Below are 23,359 nucleotides of genomic sequence, written 5' to 3' on the forward strand. Positions count from 1 at the left end.
CACTTGAGCCACAGCGCCACTTCTGGCTTTTTTCTTTTTGCTTATGTGGTGCTGAGGAATCGAACCCAGGGCCTCATGCATGCAAGGCAAGCGCTCTACCACTGAGCCACCTTCCCAGCCCTGAGGATCTCTGTTTGAAGCCCAGCCTGGGTAGGAAAGTCTATGAGATTCTTACCTCCAGTGAACCACCAAAAACACACACACAGAGGAATCTGGATGATTCTCTTGCCAGCTATTGGGCCAAAAACAATCTGAAAACAAAACAAAACAAAACAAAAAGTTGTGGATGCAGCAGGAGAGATCACGATGCTTTTTTGGGCCCCCCTCCTGTGTGTGGGGATTGCTTGGTAACCCAGCCACTAGGCGGGCAGAGCACTGCGCAGGCGCAATTCATGGCTCAGCTTTCCCCGCCCACTCCCCCCCCCCACACCCAGCAGCCAATCAGAACCCTGATGCTGCTCTGAGGGCCCGCAGGACTCAGCTGGGCAGGGCCCAGGCCTGTCCCGAGGTAGCCAGCCTGAGCACCCCACACCCCCACACCCCCATCGGCTGGTGAGTACCCCCAGAAAGAGGACCTGCAGGTTGCCTGGAGGACGGGCCATCCTGTAGCTGGCCTGGAGCAGAGGCAGGAAGAGTCTGTGTTTATGTGTGTGCTTGTGTCTTGGTGGTGTGTATGTGTGTGTGTGTGTGTGTGTGTGTAAGACTGTCTTGATTGTGCAGATCAGGCTGGTGAAACAGCCCTCCCAGCCCTTACCCGTGTCCCTTACCCGTGTGTGTTTGTTTCTAAACATTTATTCTGGGAGGAGGGGGGGTATTTTCCTTTATCTGTCCGCTGGTGTCAGTGTCTGTCTGTCTGCAGTGCCTGTCTGTGTACGCGCATGTGCACGTGTGTGTATGTATATTTCTGAAGGTTTCATCTATCTTCTGTATGTTTCTTGTGTGTGTCACTGTATGCACATGTGCGTGCACACCCAGTAGTGACTGGGGATTGGACTCAGGGCCTTGCACGCTTGTACCCACTCTTAGCTTTTTTGTTTTTTTGCCAGTCCTGGGGCTTGAATGCAGGGCGCTGTCCCTGAGCTGCTTTTGCTCAAGGCTAGCACTCTACCACTTGAGCCACAGTGCCATTTCCAGCCTTTTCTGTGTATGTGGTACTGAGGACTCGAACCCAGGGCTTCATGCATGCTAGGCGAGCACTCTACCACTGAGCCACGGATCCAGCCCTCACTCTTGGCTTTTTTTTTTTTTTTTTTGTAAACTCAGGCTGGCGTTTCTATCCTTTGAGCTACATTGCCACTTTTGGCTTTTTTACTGATCACTTGCAGATATGAGTGTCTTTGACTTTTCTTCCTGGGCTTGGCTTGTTTAAAACTGCCCATCTTCAGATCTCAGCCTCCAGAGTAGCTAAAATTACAGGTATAAGCCCAGCTGTTCACTGTTCTTTTGAGGCTCCTGAGTCCTGGATGTGGAGCCTACTGTCATAAGTGCTTCACGAGCAAAAGTGCCCCAGTTTAGGTTGGCCCAATGATAATGGCAAAGATGACTCTTTGCCCAGATCCGGGTGCTAGTGGCTCTCGCCTGTCAGCCTAGCTACTCAGGAGGCCGAGATGTGAGGATCGCAGTTCAAAGCCAGCTCGGGCAGAAAAGTCTGTGACACTCTTATCTCCAAGAAACAAGCTGGAAGTGGAGCTGTGGCTAGCTTTGAGCAAAACAAAAAAGCTCAGAGACAGCATCCAGGTCCTGAGTTCAAGCCCCAGGATTGGCGTGTGCGCAAACACACACACACACACACACACACACACACACACACACACACACACACACACACACGTCTTTGCCCAAAGCAATGGTAGGAGCCACAGCTCTGGCCAGCTTTGGCTTCGTCTCTCTTCCTCCTGACTGTGTTGTAGGCTTCCATGAGCCGGTACCAGGCAGCAGTACTGGGCCTTGGCCTGCTCTTCTTGCTGCTACTGTATGTGGGATTGTCGAGACCCCCTGAACAGGCTTCCTGGCTCTGGAGAGACCCCAATGTCACAATCCTGGCTGGTGTCACCCCAGGCAGCTCTCCTATCTTTTACCGAGAAGTGCTTCCTCTCCACCAGGCACGCAGGTGGGTGCTGATCTAAGTAAGGGTCTAGTGAAGGCACCCCAGTCTGATTTGGGGGAGGGGGGGAGACCCTGGAAGGACAGTGGAGAAGCCTAGAAAGAAAGGAAAAGGGAAGCCGGGCGCTGTCATCCTTGCTACTCAGGAGGCTGAGATCTGAGGATCACAGTTCAAAGCCAGCCCAGGCAGGAAAGTCCATGAGACTCTGATCTCCAATGAACCACCAGAAAACCCGAAGTGGCGCGGTGGCTCAAGTGGTAGAGCGCTAGCCTTGAGGTGAAGAACTCTGGGATAGCACCCAGGCTCGGAGTTCAAGTCCCACGATGGACAAAAATTGAAGGAAGGAAGAAATGGGGAGCCTTTGTAGGTCCCACACCCCACATTTTCCCCTTATCCCCACAGGTCGGAGGTGGTTTTGCTCCACGGGAAGGCCTTCAGCTCCCACACGTGGGAGAGGCTTGGGACCCTGAAGCTTTTGTCCCAGCGGGGCTACCGGACCATAGCCCTTGACCTTCCAGGTGAGTACCCTATCCCTGTGGATAGGAGATCAGGCTGCTTCAGGAACTTTCCAGAAGGAGGACATTGGAAGAGGAGAGAAACCCTAAGGTTTGATAGTAAGATGTATACTGGTGTTTCACAGCACAAGATGGTACCATGGAAAAGGTCTTGTATTCTATTTGAGTGTGTGTGTGTGTTGGTCCTGGGGTTGGAACTCAGGGCCTGGGCGTTCACTTAGCTTTGTTGCATAAGGCTGGCACTCTACCACTTGAGCCACACTTCTGGCTTTTTGGCAATTGGACATAAGAGTCTCACCTGGACTTTACTGCTAGGGATGGATTTGAACCGTGATCCTCTGATCTTAGCCTCCTGGGTTGCTAGGATTACAGGCGTGAGCCACTTGCTACCTGGCAGCTTCCCCCCCCCCCCCCACCTCCCCCATTGGTTACTTTGGAAGTGGAATCTAATGAGGGGGGGGGGTTGTTTTGTTTTTTGTTTGTTTGTTTGTTATCAGTCGTGGGGCTTGAACTCTGGGCGCTGTCCCTCAGCTCTTCAGCTCAACATGAGTGCTCTATCACTTGAGCCACAGCACCACTTCTGGCTTTTTTTGAGTAGCTTTATTGGGGATAAGAGTCTCGCAGTTTCCTGCTTGAACTGGCTTTGAACTGTGATCCTCAGATCTCAGCCTCCTGAGTAGCCAGGATTATAGGCATAAGCCACTGGCTCCCAGCTTAAGAATAAATGAATTAACATATACTACCTTACCTTCCATAAAGAGTGTATAGAGGGGCTGGGAAGGTGGCTCAGTGGTAGAGCGCTTGCCTTGCAAGCCTGAGGCCCTGGGTTCAATTCCTCAGCACCACATAAGCAAAAAGAAAAAAAGCCAGAAGTGGCGCTGTGGCTCAAGTGGTAGAGCGCTAGCCTTGAGCTGAAGAGCTGAGGGACAGCACCCAGGCCCAGAGTTCAGGCCCCACGACCGGACCCAAAAAAAAAAAAAAAAAGAGTGTATAGATTTATCCTTCCGTGACTGATGTATGAAAGGGTCTGTTTTCCCACATCTTCTAACATTGGGAATCTTTTTTTTTTAATACTATATTATCCCCTGCCCCCAAAAACAAAGTTTCTGGGCTGGGAATGTGGCCCAGTAGTAGAGTGCTTGCCTAGAATGCATGAAGCCCTGGGTTCAATTCCTCAGTATCACAGACACAGAGAAAGCTGGAAGTGGCGCTGTGGCTAAAGTGGTAGAGTAGAGCAAAAGAAGCTCAGGGAAAGCTGGGCGTTGGTGGTTCATGCCTATAATCCTGGCTACTCAGGAGGCTGAGATCCGAGGATCGCAGTTCAAAGCCAGCCAGGTTAGGAAAATCTGTGAGACTCTTTTCTCCAATAAACCACCAGAAAACTGGAAATGGCGCTGTGGCTCAAGTGGTAGAACACTCGCCTTGAGCTGAAGAGCTGAGGGACAACGCCCAGGCCCTGAGTTCAAGCCCTAGGACTGGCAAAAAAAATAAATAAAAGTGTTTCTGGGAGATTTGGGGGTCTCATATGCCATGTGGCATTGGTCCCCGCTGCGGTAGAGATCAGGAAATGCTGGGCATTTCCTAACTCCTCTGTGGGCATCTGCTTGTCCTGCCAGGCTTTGGGAACTCTGCAGCCTCCAGGGAGGCCAGCACCGAGGCCGGGCGGGCGAGGTTGCTAGAGCGTGTGCTGCGGGACCTCAAGGTGCACAATGCGGTGCTGGTGAGCCCCTCGCTGAGCGGCCTCTACGCCCTGCCGTTCCTCATGCAAGGCCACCTCCAGCTACGAGGATTTGTGCCCATTGCACCCACCTCCACCCAGAACTACTCCCAGGAACAATTCTGGGCTGTGAAGGTACTAGAACCTTCACCTTGGTATGCACCATGGTGAGGGTGAGGGGTGGATTTAAGTCTTCTATGGAGGGGAGACAAGGCTCTTGGAGGAAAGAGATGGGGTGAGCCAGGAGCTAGTGGCTTCTGCCTGTCATCCTAGCTATTCAGGAGGCTGAGATGGGAGGATCACACGGTTCAAAGCCAGCCCCGGGTAGGAAAGTCTGTGAGACTCTTTTTATTTGTTTTTGTCGGCCGTGGGGCTTGAACTCTGGGCCTGGGCGCTGTCCCTCAGCTCTTCAACTCAAGGTGAGAGCTCTCTACCACTTGAGCCACAGCGCCGCTTCCAGATTTCTGAGTAGTTTATTGGAGATAAGAGTCTCATGGAGTTTCCTGCCCGGGCTGGCTTTGAACCGTGGTCCTCCAATCTCAGTCTCCTGAGTAGCTAGGATGACAGGTGTGAGCCACCTGCACACGGCTTGAGACTCTTATCTCCGATGAACCACCAGAAAACCAGAAGTGGTGCCATGGCTCAAGTGGTAGAGCGCTCGCCTTGAGCTGAAGAGCTCAGGGACAGCGCCCAGGCCCTGCGTTCAAGCCCCAGGAACCAACAATAAAAAATAAGGAGATGGGGGATTGGGGAAAGGCTCCCTACAGACTTAGCTTGGGGGTCAGGTGATCATCAGACCTTACCCTAAATCATGACCTTTACTTTGTCCTACAGACTCCAACCCTCATTCTGTACGGGGAACTGGACCATATCCTGGCCCCTGAGTCTCTGCGGCAGCTCCGCCACCTGCCCAACCACTCCGTGGTGAAGCTGCCTAACGCAGGCCACGCCTGCTACCTCCACAGGCCGAGAGACTTCCATCTTGTCCTCCTTGACTTCCTGGACCATTTGCCTTGAACTGATGACCCGGTTCTCATCCAGGGAGACAGTCCTCAGCCTCCAAGGACAGAGGGCTGAAGGGCTCAGACTCAGCCCGGACTTGTTCACATCATTTCTCAGTCGCAATAAAGGAAAGCTTATTTGTCTCACCTGGAAAGTTGGCAGGGGTCATTTCCTTGTGTGTTTTGGGAGAGGTGGGGATGGAAGCAAAGTCTGGGATTGGAGGAGGTGCTCCAGCAAGCTGCAAGTCTAAGAATACGCCTCGTTCTTTCTGATCGTCTCTGTGCCTCCATTTTCTTCTCTGTAAAATGGGCATGATGGGCTGGGCAGTGAAGGTTTACAGCTGTTGCACGGCCAGGGGCCTGGTGTGGGGGGGTCTGAGAAGCTGAGTGGTGTGGATAAGCAATGAAGATCGTTGTGGAATGCTTCTGGTTAAGGCCTGTCAGCTACTCGAGGCTGAGATCTGAGGATCAGAATTTGAAGTCTGTCCAGGCAGAAAAAAAATGCTGGAGATTCTTATCTCCAGTTAACCAGAAAAAAAAAATGCAGAACTGGAACTATGGCTCAAGGGAAAGGCTTGAAGGAAAAAAAAAAAAAAAAAACTAAGCAAGAACATGAGGCCCTTAGTTCAAGGGCAGTTCTGGAACAAAAATAGAAGCTCAAATGTGTATTAGTGGCTAGTTCTCTGTCCTCTGTTCCAAGGACTGAGCTAGCCTGGGCAGTGACAGGACTCACAGACTTCAACCCCTAGCAACAAGGAGGCAGGTTAGGAGTGTGAAGGAAGGTTCTGACACTCCGCATTCCTGGGGTCGAAGTCCCTGACTGATCATTCATTTCTAATGAGAGCAACTCAGCAGAGTGGTTCAACACCAATGCTCTTTTAATTCTCTCCAGTTTCCCCATCCCCACATTTACATGCTTGGCTCTGTGTGTGTGTGTGTGTGTGTGTGTGTGTGTGTGTGTGTGTGTGTACACTGGGAGCTTCCACTCTCTTCTTGGTTGTATCACTCAGACTGTGCAGGAGGCTGAAATCTGAGGATCTCGTTGAAAACCAGGCCTGACACGAACTGTCTTTGAGGACTCTTAGCTCCTATGAACCATCAAAAAACTGGAAGTGGAGCTATGGTTCAAGCGGTAGTGTGCTAGTCTTGAGTCAAAAATAAAATAAAGGGATACAAACAAAAAGGTGCAATGCCTGTGTGCATCTGATCGTGTACAATAATATCTATTGAAATTAACTCTAGGGGAAAAAAATTAACAACAGCAGCTAAAAGGTCAGGGACAATGCCTGGGCTTTGGGTTCAAGCCCAGGACCCTCACAAAAGAAAGAAAGGAAAGAAAGAGAGAGAAAGAAAGAAAGAAAGGATAGAAAAATCCAAGGCAGGTGCTGGTGGCTCAAACCTATAATCCTAACTACTCAGGAGCTGAGATCTGAGCATCATGGTTCAAAGCCAGCCTGGCCAGGAAAGTCTGTGAATAAAGCAGGAAGTGGCGCTGTGGCTCAAATGGTAGAGAAGAGCAAGAAATAAAATCCACAGCAACTGTTGCCACTTTGAACCACAGGGCACGCCCCCTTCCCTCTCGCCCTATCAGGAAGCTGGAGGAGAAAGGTGGAGTCGTCTGAGGGCGGGACTATCCTGAGCTCACGGTTCACTACCTCAGACAGGAGCGCGGGGCGTGGCCTGCGGGGAGATTCTATGGGCGTGGCCCGCGGGGAGGTTCTGTGGGCGTGGCTCGAGGGGAGGTTCTATGGGCGTGGCCCGCGGGGAGGTTCTATGGGCGTGGCCGGCAGGCGGCTCTCTGGGAGTGGCCCGCGGGTGGATCCGTAGGCGTGGCCTCGCGGGAAGGGGCGTGGCCAGCCCTGAGCTCGTCCCTTTCGGGGGCGGGATCCCGGATCGCGGGTTGCAGTGATCCAGTGGAGGCCTGGCGCCAGGGGCGGGCGGAGACGTCGGCGCGGGGACAGGCGGGAGGGGGAGGGCGGGGGACGGGCTGGGACGGTCCTCTTCGTCCCCGCCCAGCGGCTGGGGCCACGTGGTGGGGCCGATCGCCGCTGATTTGAGCTTTAGACCTCGGTGGACCCGGAGTTCAGGCCACAGTCCGGGGCGGGCGGGCGTCGGGAGGCCAGCGCGGGTCAGGGCCGCGAGACGCCAGGTGAGGGGTCTCCGGGGAGGACGGGGGATTCGGGTGGGGGTTGACTGCGGGGGGGGGGGACTGGGGAGCCTCGGGGAGGACGGGGGGGGGAGGACGAGGGGAGGACTGGGGGAGCTGGGGAGGACTGGGGGGCTGGGGAGGACGGGGGGGGGCTGGGGAGCTGGGGAGGATTGGGGGGCTGGGGAGGACTGGGGGGCTGGAGAGGACCGGGAGAGGAGGATCTGGGGGGATTGGGGGCCTGGGGAGTACTGGGGAGGGTCTTGGGGTCCTGGGGAGGACTGGGAGAGGGGGATCTGGGGGGTGGAAGGGTTAACATTGAAAGCCAGGCAGTGGGAGGAATGGTTTGCAGAGAGTGTGGAGTCAGTATCGGGATTCAAGCCAGGCTCACCCCCAAATCTCTCAGGGTCTCAGCTTGCCTCTCTAAAACGGGTATTTGGCAGTAGGACCTTCTGCTGGGCCCCAGCGTGGGGGCGCAGGGGGCTCACGCCTGGAATCCTAGCTATTCTGGAGGCTGAGATCTGAGGATCAAGGGTTGGAAACCAGCCCAGGCAGGAAAGACTATGAGACTCTTATCTCCAATGAATTACTAAAGACACAACAAGACAAAAAGAACCCCAACAATCTGGAAGCAGATCTGTGGCTCAAGTGGTTCACTGCCAGCTTTGAGCAAGGGGGGAGACCTCACGGACAGTATCCAGGCTTTGAGACCAAGTCCCAGGACCGGCACAAAACAAAATTTAATAATAAATGGAACACTTTACTCGTGTTGAAAGTGGCCGGACACGGAATAGAAGCTTCAAAGCCTGGTGCCGGTGGCTCACACCTGTCATCCTAGCTACTCAGGAGGCTGAGATCTGAGGATCACAGTTCCAAGCCAGCCTGAGCAGGAAAGTCCTTGAGACTCTTATCTCCAATGATCCACCAGAAAACCAGAAGTGGCGCTGTGGCTCAAGTGGTAGAGCGCTCGCCTTGAACTGAAGAACTCAGGGACAGCACCTAGGCCCAGAGTTCAAGCCCCACCCATGACCAGAAGAAAAAAAAGAATAGAGGCTTCAAAACCCGGGGTCCTTGTCTTAACAGCAGGTGTGTGTGTGGGGGGGGGGGTCTTCCTGGTCCTTACTCACTCCCCACCCTCATCCCCCAGCTCATCTCCCCTGCATGATGGCCAACCAAGGTCCTGAGGGCGAGCACCCATCCGTGACGCTCTTCCGCCAGTATCTGCGCATCTGCACTGTCCAGCCCAAGCCGGATTATGGTGAGAAGGCTGGACTGCAGAGACCCGGATGGGCCTTTGACATCCAGCTGTACTCTACCTTTGCCTCCCTTCCCTCCCTCCCCCAGTGGCTCAGCCACATCTGTAGCCATTTACTGCGTCAAAGACAGCCCGCCTATAGAAGCAGTAGAGAAGCATTATAGAGGCTGTGATAGAGACAAATGGTTTACACCCCACAACTAGTTAAAAGATCACCTTACCCCTCAGGGTAGGAGTGGCATAAAGGTACTGGGGTAGTTACTGAGACACCCCTCCACACACACACACACACTCACACACTCACACACCCAGCCAGGAGTGTACAAAGGCCATAGTTCTTAAGGAACCTAGATTAACGACTGGGAATTGTATACGTGCTCCAAAGCCCTGCTGTGAGATTTAGCAACTTCTTCCTATCTTGGGGCTCTCTCGTTCTCACACACACACCCCAATTTTAGGAAGAATAATAAGCCGCACACAGGTGGCTCACGCCTGTAATCCTAACTACTCAGGAGGCTGAAAGCTGGAGGATCTCAGTTCCAAGTTAGCCCGGGCAGAAAAGTCCAAGTGACTCCATCTCTACATAGCAAAAAAAAAAAAAAAAAAAGCCAGACTAGCAGCATGGTTCAAGTAGTCAAGCACCAGCCCAGCAAGCTGTACTTTCTCCAGCGGGTCACTGATGCCCCAAATAGCTTGTTCCTTGGTGACAGCAATGCCAAATGTCTCTGAAGGAATGTCACCTTGTACTGGGGGGGGGGGCAGCACCTCATTTCTTTGGGCTGTGGGAGTCATGGGTAGACAGAAGCAGTCCCCTCTCCCCCAAAAGTCCTCTGTACCCCCACCCTCCCAGGGACTGCGGTGGCCTTCCTTGAGGATAGAGCCCGCCAGCTGGGACTGAGCTGTCAGAAAGTGGAGGTGAGCCTGGCACCCCACATGGAGAAGGGGCTGGTGCTTACCCAGGCCTGACCAGCAACCCTGCTGATGCTCTCTCTAGGTAGCCCCGGGCTATGTGGTCACAGTGCTCACCTGGGTAGGCACCAACCCCGCCTTACCTTCCATTTTGCTTAACTCCCACACGGATGTGGTCCCCGTCTTCAAGGTAGGTACAAGGGGGGGCTTGTGCCAACCTGGAGAAGAGCGAGAGCTTATTATGTAGATGACAGGATGGATTTCCCATCCCACCTGCTTGCTGGTCCCATCTCTACCCATTCCTCTACTCTAGCAGGTGTGCTGGGTGCCAGGGTTCCGGGTGGAGATCGAGGTGGTGGGGGAAGGCTGCTCTCTGGTCCCCCTCACCACCCCGCCCATCACCCCGACTCCCCAGTGTCCCCCTCTTTCCATCCCCACCCTCAGGAACACTGGAGTCACGACCCCTTCGAAGCCTTCAAGGATTCTAAGGGCTACATCTATGCCAGGGGCTCCCAGGACATGAAGTGCGTCAGTATCCAGTGAGTGGGCCTCCGTCCCCGCAGCCCCAGGACCCCACGGACTCCCACGGACTCCCGTGGAATGTAGGGACATGACTGGAGACCCTGGAGGCCAAGGAAGAGCTTGAGTTTTTATTTTTGTCGGTCGTGGGGCTTGAACTCTGGGCCTGGGCGCTGTCCCTCAGCTCTTCAGCTCAAGGCAAGCGCTCTACCACTTGAGCCACAGCACCACTTGTGGCTTTTGCTGTGTCTGTGGTGCTGAGGAATCGAACCCAGGGCTTCATGCGTGCTAGGCGAGCACTCTACCACTGGGCCACCTTCCCAGCTCTTTTTTTTTTTTCTTTTTTCCTTAAAGCTAGAACTCTACCACTTGAAACACAGCTCTAATCTTAGCTGTTTTTTCTTTTTTTGGTGGTGCACTGGAAATACGAGTCTCACCGACTTTCCTGCCTGGGATTGGCTTCCAACCACGATCCTCAAATCTCCACTTCCTGACTAGCTGGGACTACAGGCGTGAGCCGCCAGCACCCAGCTCAGGATCTTAACTCTTGCTATTGGGCAGGAATGACTACCATATCCATTGCATAGAGAGGGAGACTGTAGACCCAGAGAGAGGAGCAGGGACTTTTCTAGAACCAGCCTGAGCAAGCCCTGGCTTCTGGTCTCCTACAGGTACCTGGAGGCTGTAAGGAGACTGAAGGCCGAGGGCCGCCACTTCCCTAGAACCATCCATATGACCTTTGTGCCTGGTAGGGGTGTCGCGGGCAGGGGCATCTTCGGGAAGGGGGAGGGTTTGCGGGGAGACAGCCCCAAGCGGTCATCTCCCCTCCCTTGCCCCTTTTACAGACGAGGAGGTTGGAGGACACAAGGGCATGGAGCTGTTCGTGCATCGGCCTGAGTTCCAGGCGCTGAGGGCGGGCTTTGCCTTGGATGAGGGTAAGCTGGTTGGTTGGAGCCGGGGTCAGGGTGGCTTGTCGATAGCAGTTGGATCATTCCATTCCCATAAACCTCCTTTCTCCATCAGGCCTGGCCAACCCCACCGATGCCTTCACTGTGTTTTACAGTGAACGGAGCCCTTGGTGTGAGTATAAACTTGGAGGATGGGATCATGACAAATAGGAGACTAGACCAGAGGAGGACAGGGATTAAAGCAAGATTTGAACCCAGAGCTCTACCTTCCTTTCCTACATAGACAGGGGTGTGTGTGTGTGTGTGTGTGTGTGTGTGTGTGTGTGTGTGTGTGTGTGTGTGTGTGTGTGTGTGTGTGTGTGTGTGTGTGTGTGTGTTGCTCCTGGGGCTTGAACTCAGGGCCTGGCCACTGTCCCTGAGCTGCTTTGTGCTCAAGGTGAGTGCTCTACCACTTGAGCCACAGCACCACTTCTGGCTTTTTCTGAGTAGTTTTATTGGAGGTAAGAGCCTCATGGACTTTCCTGCCCAGGCTGGCTTTGAACCGTGATCCTCAGATCTCAGCCTCCTGAGTAGCTAGGATGACAGGCGTGAGCCACCAGCGCCTGGCTTGTGTTTGTTACTTTTTAACCATGTTTTTTTTTTTTGTTTTGGTACTGGAGATCAAACCTAGGATTTTGAACTTGCTAAGCAAGAGCTTTGCCGCTGAGCTACATCCCAGCCCTGTGTTCTTGTTTTTTTGTTTTTTTTTTTAATGCCAGTTTTGTAGTTTGAACTGAGTACCTTGGTTGGCATTGTCCAAGACTGGTGCTTTACTACTTGAACCGCCGCTCTGCTTCTGGTTTTTTGTTTTTTTTTGGCTGATTGTAGGGCTTGAACTCTGGGCCTGGTCACTGTCCATGAGCTCTTCAGCTCAAGGAGAATGCTCTACCACTTGAGCCACAGCGCCACTTTCCAGTTTTTCTGGTGGTTCATTGGAGATAAGAGTCTCATGGACTTTCCTGCCTGGGCTGGCCTTGAACCATGATCCTCAGATCTCAGCCTCCTGAGTAGCTGGGAGTTCTTCCAGAGCTGGGAAGGAAGGGGACATCTGGGTGCCCCAGGTTGCTTGTCTGTGCAGCCCTCCTCTCCCCTCACATCGCCCCAATCTCTCCAGGGGTGCGGGTCACCAGCACAGGGAGACCAGGCCATGGATCCCGCTTCATGGAGGACACAGCAGCGGAGAAATTGGTGGGTGGGGAATGTGGGGGTACCCCAGAGGAGGGGGTGTTCAAGAGGTCCTGGGCCTCGCTTACATCTTCCCCTCACACCCCTTCTAGCACAAGGTTGTGAGTTCTTTCCTGGCATTCCGGGAGAAGGAAAGGCAGCGGTAAGACGGCCCCCCCAGGAAGGGGCTGGAGGTGGGGGTGGTGGCTGTGGAAGCTGAACTTCCTTCTTTATTTTTGTTGGTCGTGGGGCTTGAACTCTGGGCCTGGGCGCTGTCCCTCAGCTCTTCAGCTCAAGGCGAGCGCTCTACCACTTGAGCCACAAGCGCCACTTCTGGTTTTCTGGTGGTTCATTGGAGAGCAGAGTCTCCCGGACTTTCCTGCCCAGGCTGGCCTTGAACCATGATCCTCAGATCTCAGTCTCCTGAGTAGCTAGGATCCCAGGTGTGAGTCACCGGTGGCCGGCTGAATCCCATTCTTTTATCTGCTGCTCCCCACTGCAGGCTGCAGTCCAACCCTCACCTGAAAGAGGGGGCGGTGACTTGCGTGAACCTGACTAAGCTGGAGGGGGGCGTGGCCTATAACGTGGTACCTGCCACCATGAGCGCCTGCTTCGACATCCGTGTGGCTCCGGATGTGGACCTCAAGGTACCACTTCCAGCTGGGGCTGGGGAGGGGGCGGGCAGGAAGGAGCAGTCTGGGGCCTGGGGCCTGTCTTGCTCTAAGGGTTCCAGGAAAGCCTGGGGAGGGGCAGGCTTATCTCTTTTTGTTGTTGGTCCTGGCAAGATTTGAACTCAGAGCCCAGGCACTGTCCCTGCGCTCTTCAGCTCAAGGCTAGCGCTCTACTACTTGAGCCACAGGGCGACTTCTGGCTTTTTCTGCTTCTGTGGTTGCTGAGGAATCGAACCCAGGGCCTCATGCATGCAAGGCAAGCGCTCTACCACTGAGCCACCTTCCCAGCCTCTTAACTCATCTCTTTTTTTAGGCTTTTGAGAAGCAGCTACAGAGCTGGTGCCAGGAGGCTGGTGAGGGGGTCACTTTCGAGTTTTCCCAGGTATGGACTTGGACCTCTGATGGCCAGAGGTGTGACATGTTGGGAGAGTTTGGTGTATCTGCATACATCCAGGTTTTCTTTAGCTTTGATAGACATTAGATGCAACCAATCAACGGTCATTAGCTGTGGAGACCAAGAGGATGCTGGGGAATGAATGCAGTTAAGGAGTAAAATTAGGCTCAGGACTCACCTGCATGAACACTAGAGCAGGAAGTGGAGAGACATATTAAATATTGAGATAATTACTTTTTTTTTTTTTTTTTTTTGCCGGTCTTGGGGCTTGAACTCGGGGCCTGGGAAGTGTCCCTGAGCTGCTTTCTCCCTATCGAGTTCAGGCTGCTTTCTCAATTCTCCTGCTGGGTGTTTCCTGAAGGCTGGCATTACTGGAGGGAACCACCATACCTGGCTATGTGATATTACTTAGATATGAGTTATACACACAGGAAAGAATGGGTCTTTGTAATGTGAGCGCATGTAATCAGGTAATCCCACTACCGATCTAAGAGGCCTGAGGAGCAATCTTAAAGCAAGGGTGCTCGGGGTAGGAGGGAAATAGGTCGGTGGGCTTGTAGGCGCCCTGGCTACCTGGATGTCTGATGCAGGGGTGGGTGGGGTGTATGAGAAATACAGGACAAAAGAACCCCTTGTGTCCTGAGCCTGTCATTCTTTGCCTCCCCCAGAAATGGACCCAGCCCCGAGTGACACCCACTGATAGCTCAGACCCCTGGTGGGCAGCCTTCAGTGGGGTCTTCAAGGACCTGTGAGTGTGAACAGCCCTTCTCCTGTAGCCCAGCCACCCCCCCCCACTTTGCTCTCCCCTCTTCACTAACTGCTTCTGATTCCCCTGCAGGAATCTCACTCTGGAGCCCGAGATCTTTCCAGCTGCCACTGACAGCCGCTACATCCGGGCGGTGAGCTGTGGGCGGGGCGGTGAGCCGTGGGCGGGGCTGTGGGCCGTGGGCGGGGCGGTGGGCGGGCTTTTCTCAGCTGTCACTTTTTTTTGTTGGTCCTGGGGCTTGAACTCTGGGCCTGGGCTCTGTCCCTGAGCTCCTTAGCTCAAGGCTAGCGCTCTGCCATTTGAGCCACAGCGCCACTTCCTCTTTTCGTGGTGATTAATTAGAGATGAGTCTCACAGACTTTGCTGCCCCGGCTGGCTTTGAACCTTGATCCTCAGATCTCAGCCTCCAGTGTAGCTAGGAAGACAGGTGTGAACCACCAGCACCAGCTCGTTTGTTTTTGCTGGTTAATTGAACAGAAGAATCTCTTGGGGCTGGGAAGGTGGCTCAGTGGTAGAGCGCTTGCCTTGCATGCATGAGGCCCTGGGTTCGATTCCTCAGCACCACATAAGCAGAAAAAGCCAGAAGTGGCGCTGTGGCTCAAGTGGTAGAGCGCTAGCCTTGAGCTGAAGAGCTGAGGGACAGCGCCCAGGCCCAGAGTTCAGGCCTCATGACCGACAACAACAAAACACCTCTTGAGCAGAGCACTGGTGGCTCACACCTGTCATCCTAGCTACTCAGAAGGCTGAGATCTGAGGATCTGTTTGAAGTCAACCCAGGTAGGAAAGTTCATGAGATTCTTCTAATGAACTACTCAGAAAAGGCTGGAAATGGCACTGTGGCCTAAGTGGTAGAGTGCTAGTCAAGCAAAAGCAAGAGCAGCACCCAGGCCCTGATTTCAAGCCCCAGGACTGGCAGAGAGAACAGAATAGAACCAGGCGCTGGTGGCTCACGCCTATCATCCTAGCTACTCAGGAGGCTGAGATCTGAGGATCACAGTTCAAAGCCAACCTGAGCAGGAAAGCCCGTGAGACCCTTCCATCTCCAACAAACAACTAGAAAACTGGAAGTGGCGCTGTGGCTCAAATGCTACAGCGCTAACCTTCAGTTGAAGAGCACAGGGACAGGGCCCAGGCCCAGAGTTCAAGCCCCACTATTTTTAACTATCTAGTTAAAAAAAAAAGAAATCTCTTGGATTTGTTTGCCTGGGCTGGCTTGGAACTGCAGTCCTCAGATCTCCGCCTCCCGAGTAGCAAAGGATGACCAGTGTGAGCGCCGACGCCCGGCTTGGTGGCAGCTTTTCTGTCTTTGCAGGTGGGGATCCCAGCTCTGGGCTTCTCCCCCATGAACCACACCCCTGTGCTGCTGCATGACCACGATGAACGCCTCCACGAAGCCGTGTTCCTCCGCGGGATTGACATCTACACACGCCTGCTGCCTGCCCTGGCCAGCGTGCCTGCCCTGGCCAGCGTGCCTGCCCTGCCCAAGGGCAGCTGAGCCGCAGGCTCCCTCCCTGTGCCCCTGGAGCTTCCATGCAGCCAGCAGTGCCAGCATCTCCTCTTCCCTCCGCCCACTAATAAAGCCTGTGAGGGTAGGGATACTTCAGCGTTCCCATTAACTACAGACACTGAGGGCAGGGGGCATGCATGGCTCAAGTGGTAGAGAACCTGCCTGCTAGCAAGCTCAAGGCCCTGTGTTCAAATTCAACACACACACAGCCAGGTACCGGTGGCTCACGCCTGTCATCCTAGCTACTCAGGAGGCTGAGATCTGAGGATCGCGGTTCAAAACCAGCCCAGGCAGGAAGTCCCGTGAGACTCTCATCTCCAATGAACTCCCAGAAAACCGGAAGTTGGGTGCTGTAGGCTCAAGTGGTACAGCACTAGCCTTAAGCTTAAGAACTGAGGGACAGTGCCCAGGCCCAGAGTTCAAGCCCTAAGACAGAAAGAAAAAAAAAAAAAATCAAAAACCAAACCAGCCGATTAAGCACCTTGGGGATCCTGGGTCAAACTCAGAAGGCTCTGAGATGCGATCACTGCTTTAAGAGCAGAGACCTAACAGTTGGGCTGTAGTTGTGTCAGCCCTCCACGGGTTCGGGGTTGATGTGTTAAAAAGTGTTACAACCATCCTGGTTCCGACCACTTTCACCCAGCAAGTGGCTCACCACGCGTTCGAAATTACAGGCATGGGCATCAAGGAGTCAGGCTGGTAGCTGATGCCTGAAATCCCAGTTACTCAGGAGGCTGAGATCAGAGAGTGGCTGCCTGAAGCCAGCCTGGGCAGGAGAGTCGGGGAAAGTCAGGGAGACATCTCCAACGAACCACCAGAAAACCGGAAGTGATGCTGGGTGGCTCAAAGTGCTAAGAGCGCTAGCCTTGAGCAAGAGCTGGGAGACAATGCTCAGGCTGCTGGCATCATAGCTCCTGGTCAGTCTCCAAAAGGCCCAAGGTTGGACTGGGGCTTGTCTTCTGACAGGAAGCCTCTGCAAACACCTTGCCCACGGCAAAGGCAGAAGCGGGCCTAGTCATGGTGTCGCAGGTGCTGGCCAGTACCCCAGGGACGGCAGAGGCCGCCTCTCAGGACACTTGCCAGGTTGTGACGGACACCCCAACACCCCACCCTAGGCATGGGACAACAGGCATGGGCTACCAGAGCCTGCCTCAGGTTTATTGGTAGAAATGACAGAGGCCACCGGCCCACCCTGAAGATGGTGGCCAGGGAGCCACAGCAGTCCATCCGTGCTCAGGCTGGCAGACAAGAGGTCTTCATTGTGGGGCCTTCCCGGGGCCCTGGGCTCCTTTGGAGGCTGGAGCCTGGGCACCCTTGGGAGCTGCAGCCTGAGCACCCTTGGGAGCCGCAGCCTGGGCACTTTTGGGGGCCATAGCCTGGGCACCCTTAGGGGCTGTAGCCTGGGCACCCTTAGGGGCTGCGGCCTGGGCCTGAGCTGGAGTGGTGGCTGAAGCCTGGGCCTTGGTTTGTGCCTTGGCCTTGGCTTGTGCCTTGGCCTGCAACTTGGCCTTTGCTTTGGCTTTGGCCTTGGCCTTGGCCTCGGCCTGGGCCTTAGCCTGAGGCTGGGCCTGCGCCTGCGCCCTGGCCTTTGGGGTGGTGAGCCTGCGGCCCTTGGCGATGTAGGCCCGAATGCGCTTGCCCAGCTTGGGGTGGGCGATGTAGGCGAGTCGCTGGAGCTTGCGGGTGGCCTGCTCGGGCAGCTTGCGTTTGTTGTTCACTGCTTTGGGTTTTACCAGGGTCTTGATGGCCTCGGCCCGCGCGCTCATGGCCTTGGCGTTGTTCGCCTGCATCTTCTTAAAGCCCTTCTTGTTGTGCTTCTTGGCAAAACGCATGTTCCTCAGGAACTTGGGGTCCACCTGAAGAGCAGGAAGGGATTAAGTGACGAGCAAAAAGGCTCCTGAAGCCATCCCTTCCCCCTAAGTCACTGGCATTCTACCAACAGCAGAGCCGAGTGCTGGTGGCTCACACCTATAATCCTAGCTACTTGGGAGGTTGAGATCTGGGGATAGAGGTTTGAAGCCAGCCTGAGCAGAAGTCTCCATGAGACTCTATCTCCAGTTAACCACTCAAACCCAGAAGTGGGTAGAGTGCCAGCCTGGAGCACAAAGAGGCTCAGGGAATCACACACCCAGGCCTGAATGCAAGCACCACAACTGGTCAAAAAACAAAGCCAGATGCTGGTGGCTCACGCCTGTCATCCTAGCTACTCAGGAGGCTGAGATCTGAGGATCATGGTTCAAAGCCAGCCGGGGCAGGAACGTCTGTGAGACCCATCTCCAATGAACCACCAGGAAAACAGACGGGGCTGTGGCTCAAGTGGTAGAGTGCTCACATTGAGCTGAAGAGCTGAGGGACAGCGCCCAGAGTTCAAGCATCATTACCAAGAAAATAAACAAAAAAGCCAGCAGCCAATGGCTAATGTCCATAATCCTAGCTACTCAGGAGGCTGAGATCTGAGGATCATAGTTCAAAGCCAGCCAGGGCAGTAAACTCTGAGACTCAGATTGCCAATAAACTACTCAAAAGCCAGAGGTGGCACTGTGGCTTAAGTGGAAGAGGGCTTGTCTTGAGCAGAAAAAAAAAGAGGAAGAGTACAAAGCTGAATTCAAGCCCCTAGTACCAGCACAACCAAAACAGCACACAAGCTTACATCTAACTGCCCAACCCTGGAAAATTATTTCCAGAGACACACCAGCATGAACCCCAGTAAGCCAACATTCCACTTGGCTAAGTGGGGTACGGACTACTTTCAGAGTCTCTGGCTCTGGTAGGGTTGCATGTGAATGTCCTACAGCAAGTCAGGTGAATAGTTGGTACTCTGAAATCTTTCAGGGCTGCCATCTGAGGATTGCAGCTTGAAGCCAGCCCAGGGCAGGTAAGTCTGTGAGACTCTTATCTCCAATGAGCCATCATGATGAAAGCTGTAAGCAGAAGAGTGGCCCAGGGGTAGAAAAAGCTCAAGGACAGCACCCAGGCCCTGAGTTCAAGGCCCAGGACTGACAGAACAAAATAAACCCCAAACCCAAGCAACTATGTATGCTTTCCCTCTGGGCTGTGGCGAAGCAAGGAAGGTGGTAATCTGGTCATACCACAGGTTGGGGGGGAAAAAACCCCAAGGAAAACTTTGCTGCGAGTTTGGCAGCATGGAGAAAGAAAACCATGGGCTTTGGGAGACCAAATTAAGTCATGAAGTAGTTAACAGCATTCAGGCGGACTGGGGGGAGGGGGAGGAAGACGATGACACTGAAGATTCTGGATAGGAAGAAGTGACATTGAGCAAGATGCGTTCCCTCCACAATCTAACTTTTGAGTCAAAAGTCCTTTGTACAACTTAAAGAAAACAAACCCAGGCTCTAGAGGCACACACTGGTAATCCTACTCAGGAGGCTGAGATCGAAGAATTACAGCTTAAAGCTGGTCCAGGGAAGGAAAGTCTGTGAGACTCTCACCACCAATAAACTACTCAGAAAACAACAGAAATGGTCCTGTGGCTCAAATGGTAGAGTGCTGGCCTTGAGAAAAAAGAAACTCACTGATAGTACTCAAGCCCCGAGGTTCAAACCCGAGGATGCTAAAAAATAAAATTAAAATTCGACAACGCACCTTAGACCAAAGATCTTTTTTTTTTTTTTTTTTGGTCATGGGGCCTGAACTCTGGGCCTGGGCGCTGTCCCTCAGCTCTTCAGCTAAAGGCTAGCACTCTACCACTTGAGCCACAGCGCCACTCCCGGCTTTTTCTGCTTATGTGGTGCTGAGGAATCGAACCCAGGGCCTCAGGCATGCAAGGCAAGCGCTCTACCACTGAGCCACCTTCCCAGCCCCAGCCCCAGGATCATTTTTATGGTTTAGCCAGCACACTTACCCCCTTCAGCGATTCGTATCTCTGTGATCTGGGTTTCTTGATACCATTTCTGTGCCATTTCCGGGCTGTGGAAAGGGAAAATAGGAATTAACTTATTGAAGAAAACAAAACCCACAAATAACTACATCCTCTAATAAGCACCCCATACACACCCGGGTAAATCAACCATTTACATCCCCGCCTGGCTGCCTGGGAGCTGAGAAACATCGAAGGCAAAAACACTGTGAGCTTCTTAATTAGATCCTCATCCCCCCCCCCCCCCACCCCCATTACAGCTTCAAGACAATGGCCAAAAAGAAAATGGCCAAGCTGAGTCGCCGAGGGCTCACACTTATAAACCCTAGCTACTTAGGAGGCTTGAGAACTGAGGATCAGAGGTTCGAAGCCAGCCTGGACGGTGTGGAGCTGTACGGTTGAGGGTAGACGGCTAGCCTGGAGCCAAAAGAAAATTCAGGGACGGCATATTGAGGCCCTGAGTTCAAGCCCCAGGACTGGGGGTGGGGGTGTCTAAGAAAGAAAAAGCAATAGGAGGGGAATGTGTCCACTTCTGCACTAGTCCGATGCCCATCACTCAATCTTCTCCAGGCAGAGGGGTGCAAGGTGGGCCCTAAACACACAGACACACAGATACACACACACAACTTACACTGGTTGTGCGTGGTGTGGTTCTTGGACTTAGCCATGTCTGAACCTGCAAGACAAGAAGTGTAAGACGAGGGTTGAGGGGTGCTGGAAAGGCCCGGGCTACCTCTGATGACACCCCCACCCCACCCCTCACCCCCCCAGATCCGGTGGTTATCCAGGCCAGAGGCCTAAATACACAGATCTGCCATCTGCACCGGCCATCACTGCCCAGGCAATGACTGAACGAACCACCCCCCCATCCCCGTCACGTCTGGCTTCCGCAGCGCCCCCAACGCCCCACAGCCGGCTGCTCTGGCTTCCCCGAGGCCGCAGGCCCACGCTTCGTGTCCCGCCACAGCCCACGCGGGGAGGATGGCATCGGATACCACGCGCGCAAACACTCACCGCCACCCCGCGGGAGCCGACGCGCCTGGAGCCGGAAAAGGAAGGGAAAGGCGGCAGTGCAGCATGGGAAATACGGTCGATGACACCGGAAGGTGCAACTGGAAAAGGCTTCCCTCGGAACCGCGAAGAAAGGTTCCTAGAAGAGTCTCATCGACTTTCCTATCTAGGTTGGCTTTGAACCTTTGATCCTCACAGATCTCAGCCGCTCGCATAGCTAGGATGACAGATAGGAGTCACCAGTACCAGGCTTCTGGGTTGTTTTGTTTGGGGGGGAGGTTGTTTTTGTTTTTTTGGTGGTTGTAGGACTTGAACTCAGGGCCTGGGTGCTATCCCTGAGCTCTTCTTTGCTCAAGGCTAATGCTCTACCTCTTTGAACCATGGCTCTACTTCCAATTTTCTGGTGGTTCATTGAAGATCAGAGTCTCTCACTGCGGCTGGGAATGTGGCTTAGTGGCGGAGTGCTTGCCTAGCATGCATGAAGCCCGGGGTTTGATTCCCCAGTACCACATACACAGGAAAAGCCAGAAGTGGCCCTGTGGCTCAAGTGGTAGAGTGCTAGCCTTGAGCCAAAGAAGCTCAGGGACAACACCCAGACCCTGAGTTCAAACCCCAGGACTGACACACACAAAATATAAGTCTCATGGATGCCCCTGCCCAGGCTGGCTTTGAACCACAAATCTCAGGTCTCTGCCTACTGAGTAGAGAGGATTACAGGTGTGAGCCTTGAGTACTCAGTTTTTTGTTTTTATTTTTGTTTTTTTCCAGTCCCGAGGCTTGAATTCGGCCTGGGTACTGTCCCTGAGCTCTTTTTGCTCAAGGCTAGCACTCTACCACTTGAACTACAATGCCATTTCTGGAATTTTCTGTGTATGTGGTACTGAGGAGTCGAACCCAGGGCTTCATGCACGCTAGGCCAGCATTCTACCACTAAGCTACCTTCCCAGCCCCCACTTTTGATGTTTCTTGAAACAGGGTTTTATGTATCCCAGTCAGGCCTTACAACTACCAGTCTCAGCCTCCCCAGGGCCGGGATTACAGGGGTAAGCAACCATTCCGGTTTGCCCTCACCCCTTCCACAGCCACCTCTTCTCGTCTATCTTCTGTTCCTCTAGTACCTGGATCACTGAGCTATGTGTCATTAAATCAAGATCCCTTTCACGGTCTTGTATCCCTGCCACCATGAAGCATGGCTGTAATCCTAGCTACCCAGGAGGCTGAGATCTGAGGATCACAGTTCAAAGCCAGCCCCAGCAAGAAAGCCTGTGAGACTCTTATCTCCAATAAACCACTCAGAAAACCAGAAATGGCACTGTGGCTCAAGTAGTAGAGCAAAAAACTCGAGAGAGAATTCAGTGCCCTGAGTTCAAGCCCTATTACCAGCACTAAAAAAAAAGATACAAGGCTGGGAAGGTGGCTCAGTGGTGAGAGTGCTTGCCTTGTGTGCATGAGGCCCTGGGTTTGATTCCTTAGTGCCACAGAAGCAGGAAAAGCCAGAAGTGGCGCTGTGGCTCAAGTGGTAGAGCGCTCGCCTTGAGCTGAAGAGCTGAGGGACAGCGCCAAGGCCCTGAGTTCAAGACCCACGACCAACCAAGAAAAAAAGAAAGAAAGATACAGAGAAAGAAAAGGAAGGAAGGAGGGAAAGAAGGAAGGATGATAGAGACAAAGAAAGAGAGAGGGAAAAAAAGGAGAACTCCTTCCAAGAGTTCACAGAGTTAGTGAGCTCTGAAACCTGGCATTTACAAGCAGTACTTACATAACTGAGTTTGTGGTTGCAAAAGGGACTAGAGGGCTGGAAAAAATTAATTCTTTTTTTTTGGGGGGGGGGGGGAAACAGGTGGGAGGTACTAGGAGTTGAGCCCAGAGTCTTGTAAGTACTAGGTAAGCATTATACCACTGAGTTAGATCACCAAACAACCTTCTTCCCTCCAATTAGGATCTCACTAAGTTGCCCAGGCTAGCCTTGAACTTACAATCCTCCTGTCTCTGCCACCTTCTATACCTGGAATTACAGGTATGCGCCATGGCTGGAAAATAAAAACCCTTGAATTCCCTTCCAAGAGTCTAGGATTCAAAGCTTCTGGGAGAAGAAAATGTGTCCAGAGCAGTGTGCGGTGCCAAAAATGGAGCTGGGGCTCAAGATCTGTCTGTTCCAACAGTGGTTGAACGGGAAAGGGCAGCCCCTAGCTCAGTCACGAAGCCAATCCAGCCCTCTAGCCCCAGACATCTGACTTTTCCCTCTTGGGAGAGGAAATGCAGTAGCCAGAGCTGGGAAGGATCTCCTGGGTCCACCAGGGGGCAGCATGGGACCACAGACAGACTCCTGAAGCTACAGAGGGCACACAAGTCACTCTCCCCCCCCCCCCCACTTTATGTCTTCCAGATTCATTCCCAGTGGGATCTCCATGATTGATCTGGTCAGCCTGGCATCTGAGCTCCTGAGTGGTACTGTAGTAAGATGTCTTCCTTCAGAGAAAGTGTCTGTGGGAAGCTGGGCACCAGTAACTCAACACCTGTCATCCTAGCTACTCAGGAGGCTGAGATCTGAGGATCATGGCTCAAAGCCAGCCTATTCAGGAAAGTCCGTGAGACTCTCATCTCCAATAAACCACTAGAAAACCAGAAGTGGCGCTGTGGCTCAAAGTGGTAGAGCGCTAGTCTTGAGTTGAAGAGCTGAGCTGACAGCGCCCAGGTCTAGAGTTCAAACTCCACGCCCGACGCGTTCCCCCTTACCCCCCAAATTCTGATTGCCAAAAGCTGGTATCCATGGCTTATGCCTTGTGCTTATAATCCTAGCTACTCAGGACCCTGAGATCTGAGGATGAAGGTTCAAAGCCAGCCAGGGAGACAAATCTA

At 53.4% G+C, this 23,359-nt stretch overlaps 3 protein-coding genes across 3 annotated transcripts; 2 read left to right on the forward strand and 1 right to left on the reverse strand.

Annotated features, from left to right (window-relative positions):
• Positions 1-447: 447 nt before the first annotated feature.
• On the forward strand, positions 448-5,492 carry Abhd14a (abhydrolase domain containing 14A). Its single transcript, XM_042666113.1, has 5 exons — positions 448-552; positions 1,911-2,110; positions 2,507-2,622; positions 4,236-4,471; positions 5,171-5,492. Exons 2-5 carry the CDS (start codon positions 1,917-1,919, stop codon positions 5,351-5,353), a joined length of 729 nt encoding a protein of 242 aa, XP_042522047.1. The 5' UTR covers positions 448-552; positions 1,911-1,916; the 3' UTR covers positions 5,354-5,492.
• Positions 5,493-7,349: 1,857 nt separating this feature from the next.
• Positions 7,350-15,706, forward strand: LOC122095742 (aminoacylase-1A-like). Its single transcript, XM_042666112.1, has 15 exons — positions 7,350-7,486; positions 8,631-8,741; positions 9,589-9,653; positions 9,733-9,837; positions 10,092-10,186; positions 10,838-10,914; positions 11,012-11,101; positions 11,190-11,246; positions 12,228-12,301; positions 12,391-12,440; positions 12,780-12,924; positions 13,262-13,330; positions 14,011-14,090; positions 14,181-14,241; positions 15,421-15,706. Exons 2-15 carry the CDS (start codon positions 8,645-8,647, stop codon positions 15,601-15,603), a joined length of 1,248 nt encoding a protein of 415 aa, XP_042522046.1. The 5' UTR covers positions 7,350-7,486; positions 8,631-8,644; the 3' UTR covers positions 15,604-15,706.
• A 1,046-nt stretch (positions 15,707-16,752) lies between these two features.
• On the reverse strand, positions 16,753-20,567 carry Rpl29 (ribosomal protein L29). Its single transcript, XM_042666114.1, has 4 exons — positions 20,507-20,567; positions 20,124-20,168; positions 19,478-19,542; positions 16,753-17,471 (listed from the first exon to the last, which is right to left on the reverse strand). Exons 2-4 carry the CDS (start codon positions 20,158-20,160, stop codon positions 16,872-16,874), a joined length of 702 nt encoding a protein of 233 aa, XP_042522048.1. The 5' UTR covers positions 20,161-20,168; positions 20,507-20,567; the 3' UTR covers positions 16,753-16,871.
• Between the last annotated feature and the right edge of the window lie 2,792 nt (positions 20,568-23,359).

Source organism: Dipodomys spectabilis, unplaced genomic scaffold (assembly GCF_019054845.1).
Source record: "Dipodomys spectabilis isolate Male_0828 unplaced genomic scaffold, ASM1905484v1 ptg000360l, whole genome shotgun sequence".
NCBI classification, from domain to species: Eukaryota; Metazoa; Chordata; class Mammalia; order Rodentia; family Heteromyidae; genus Dipodomys; species Dipodomys spectabilis.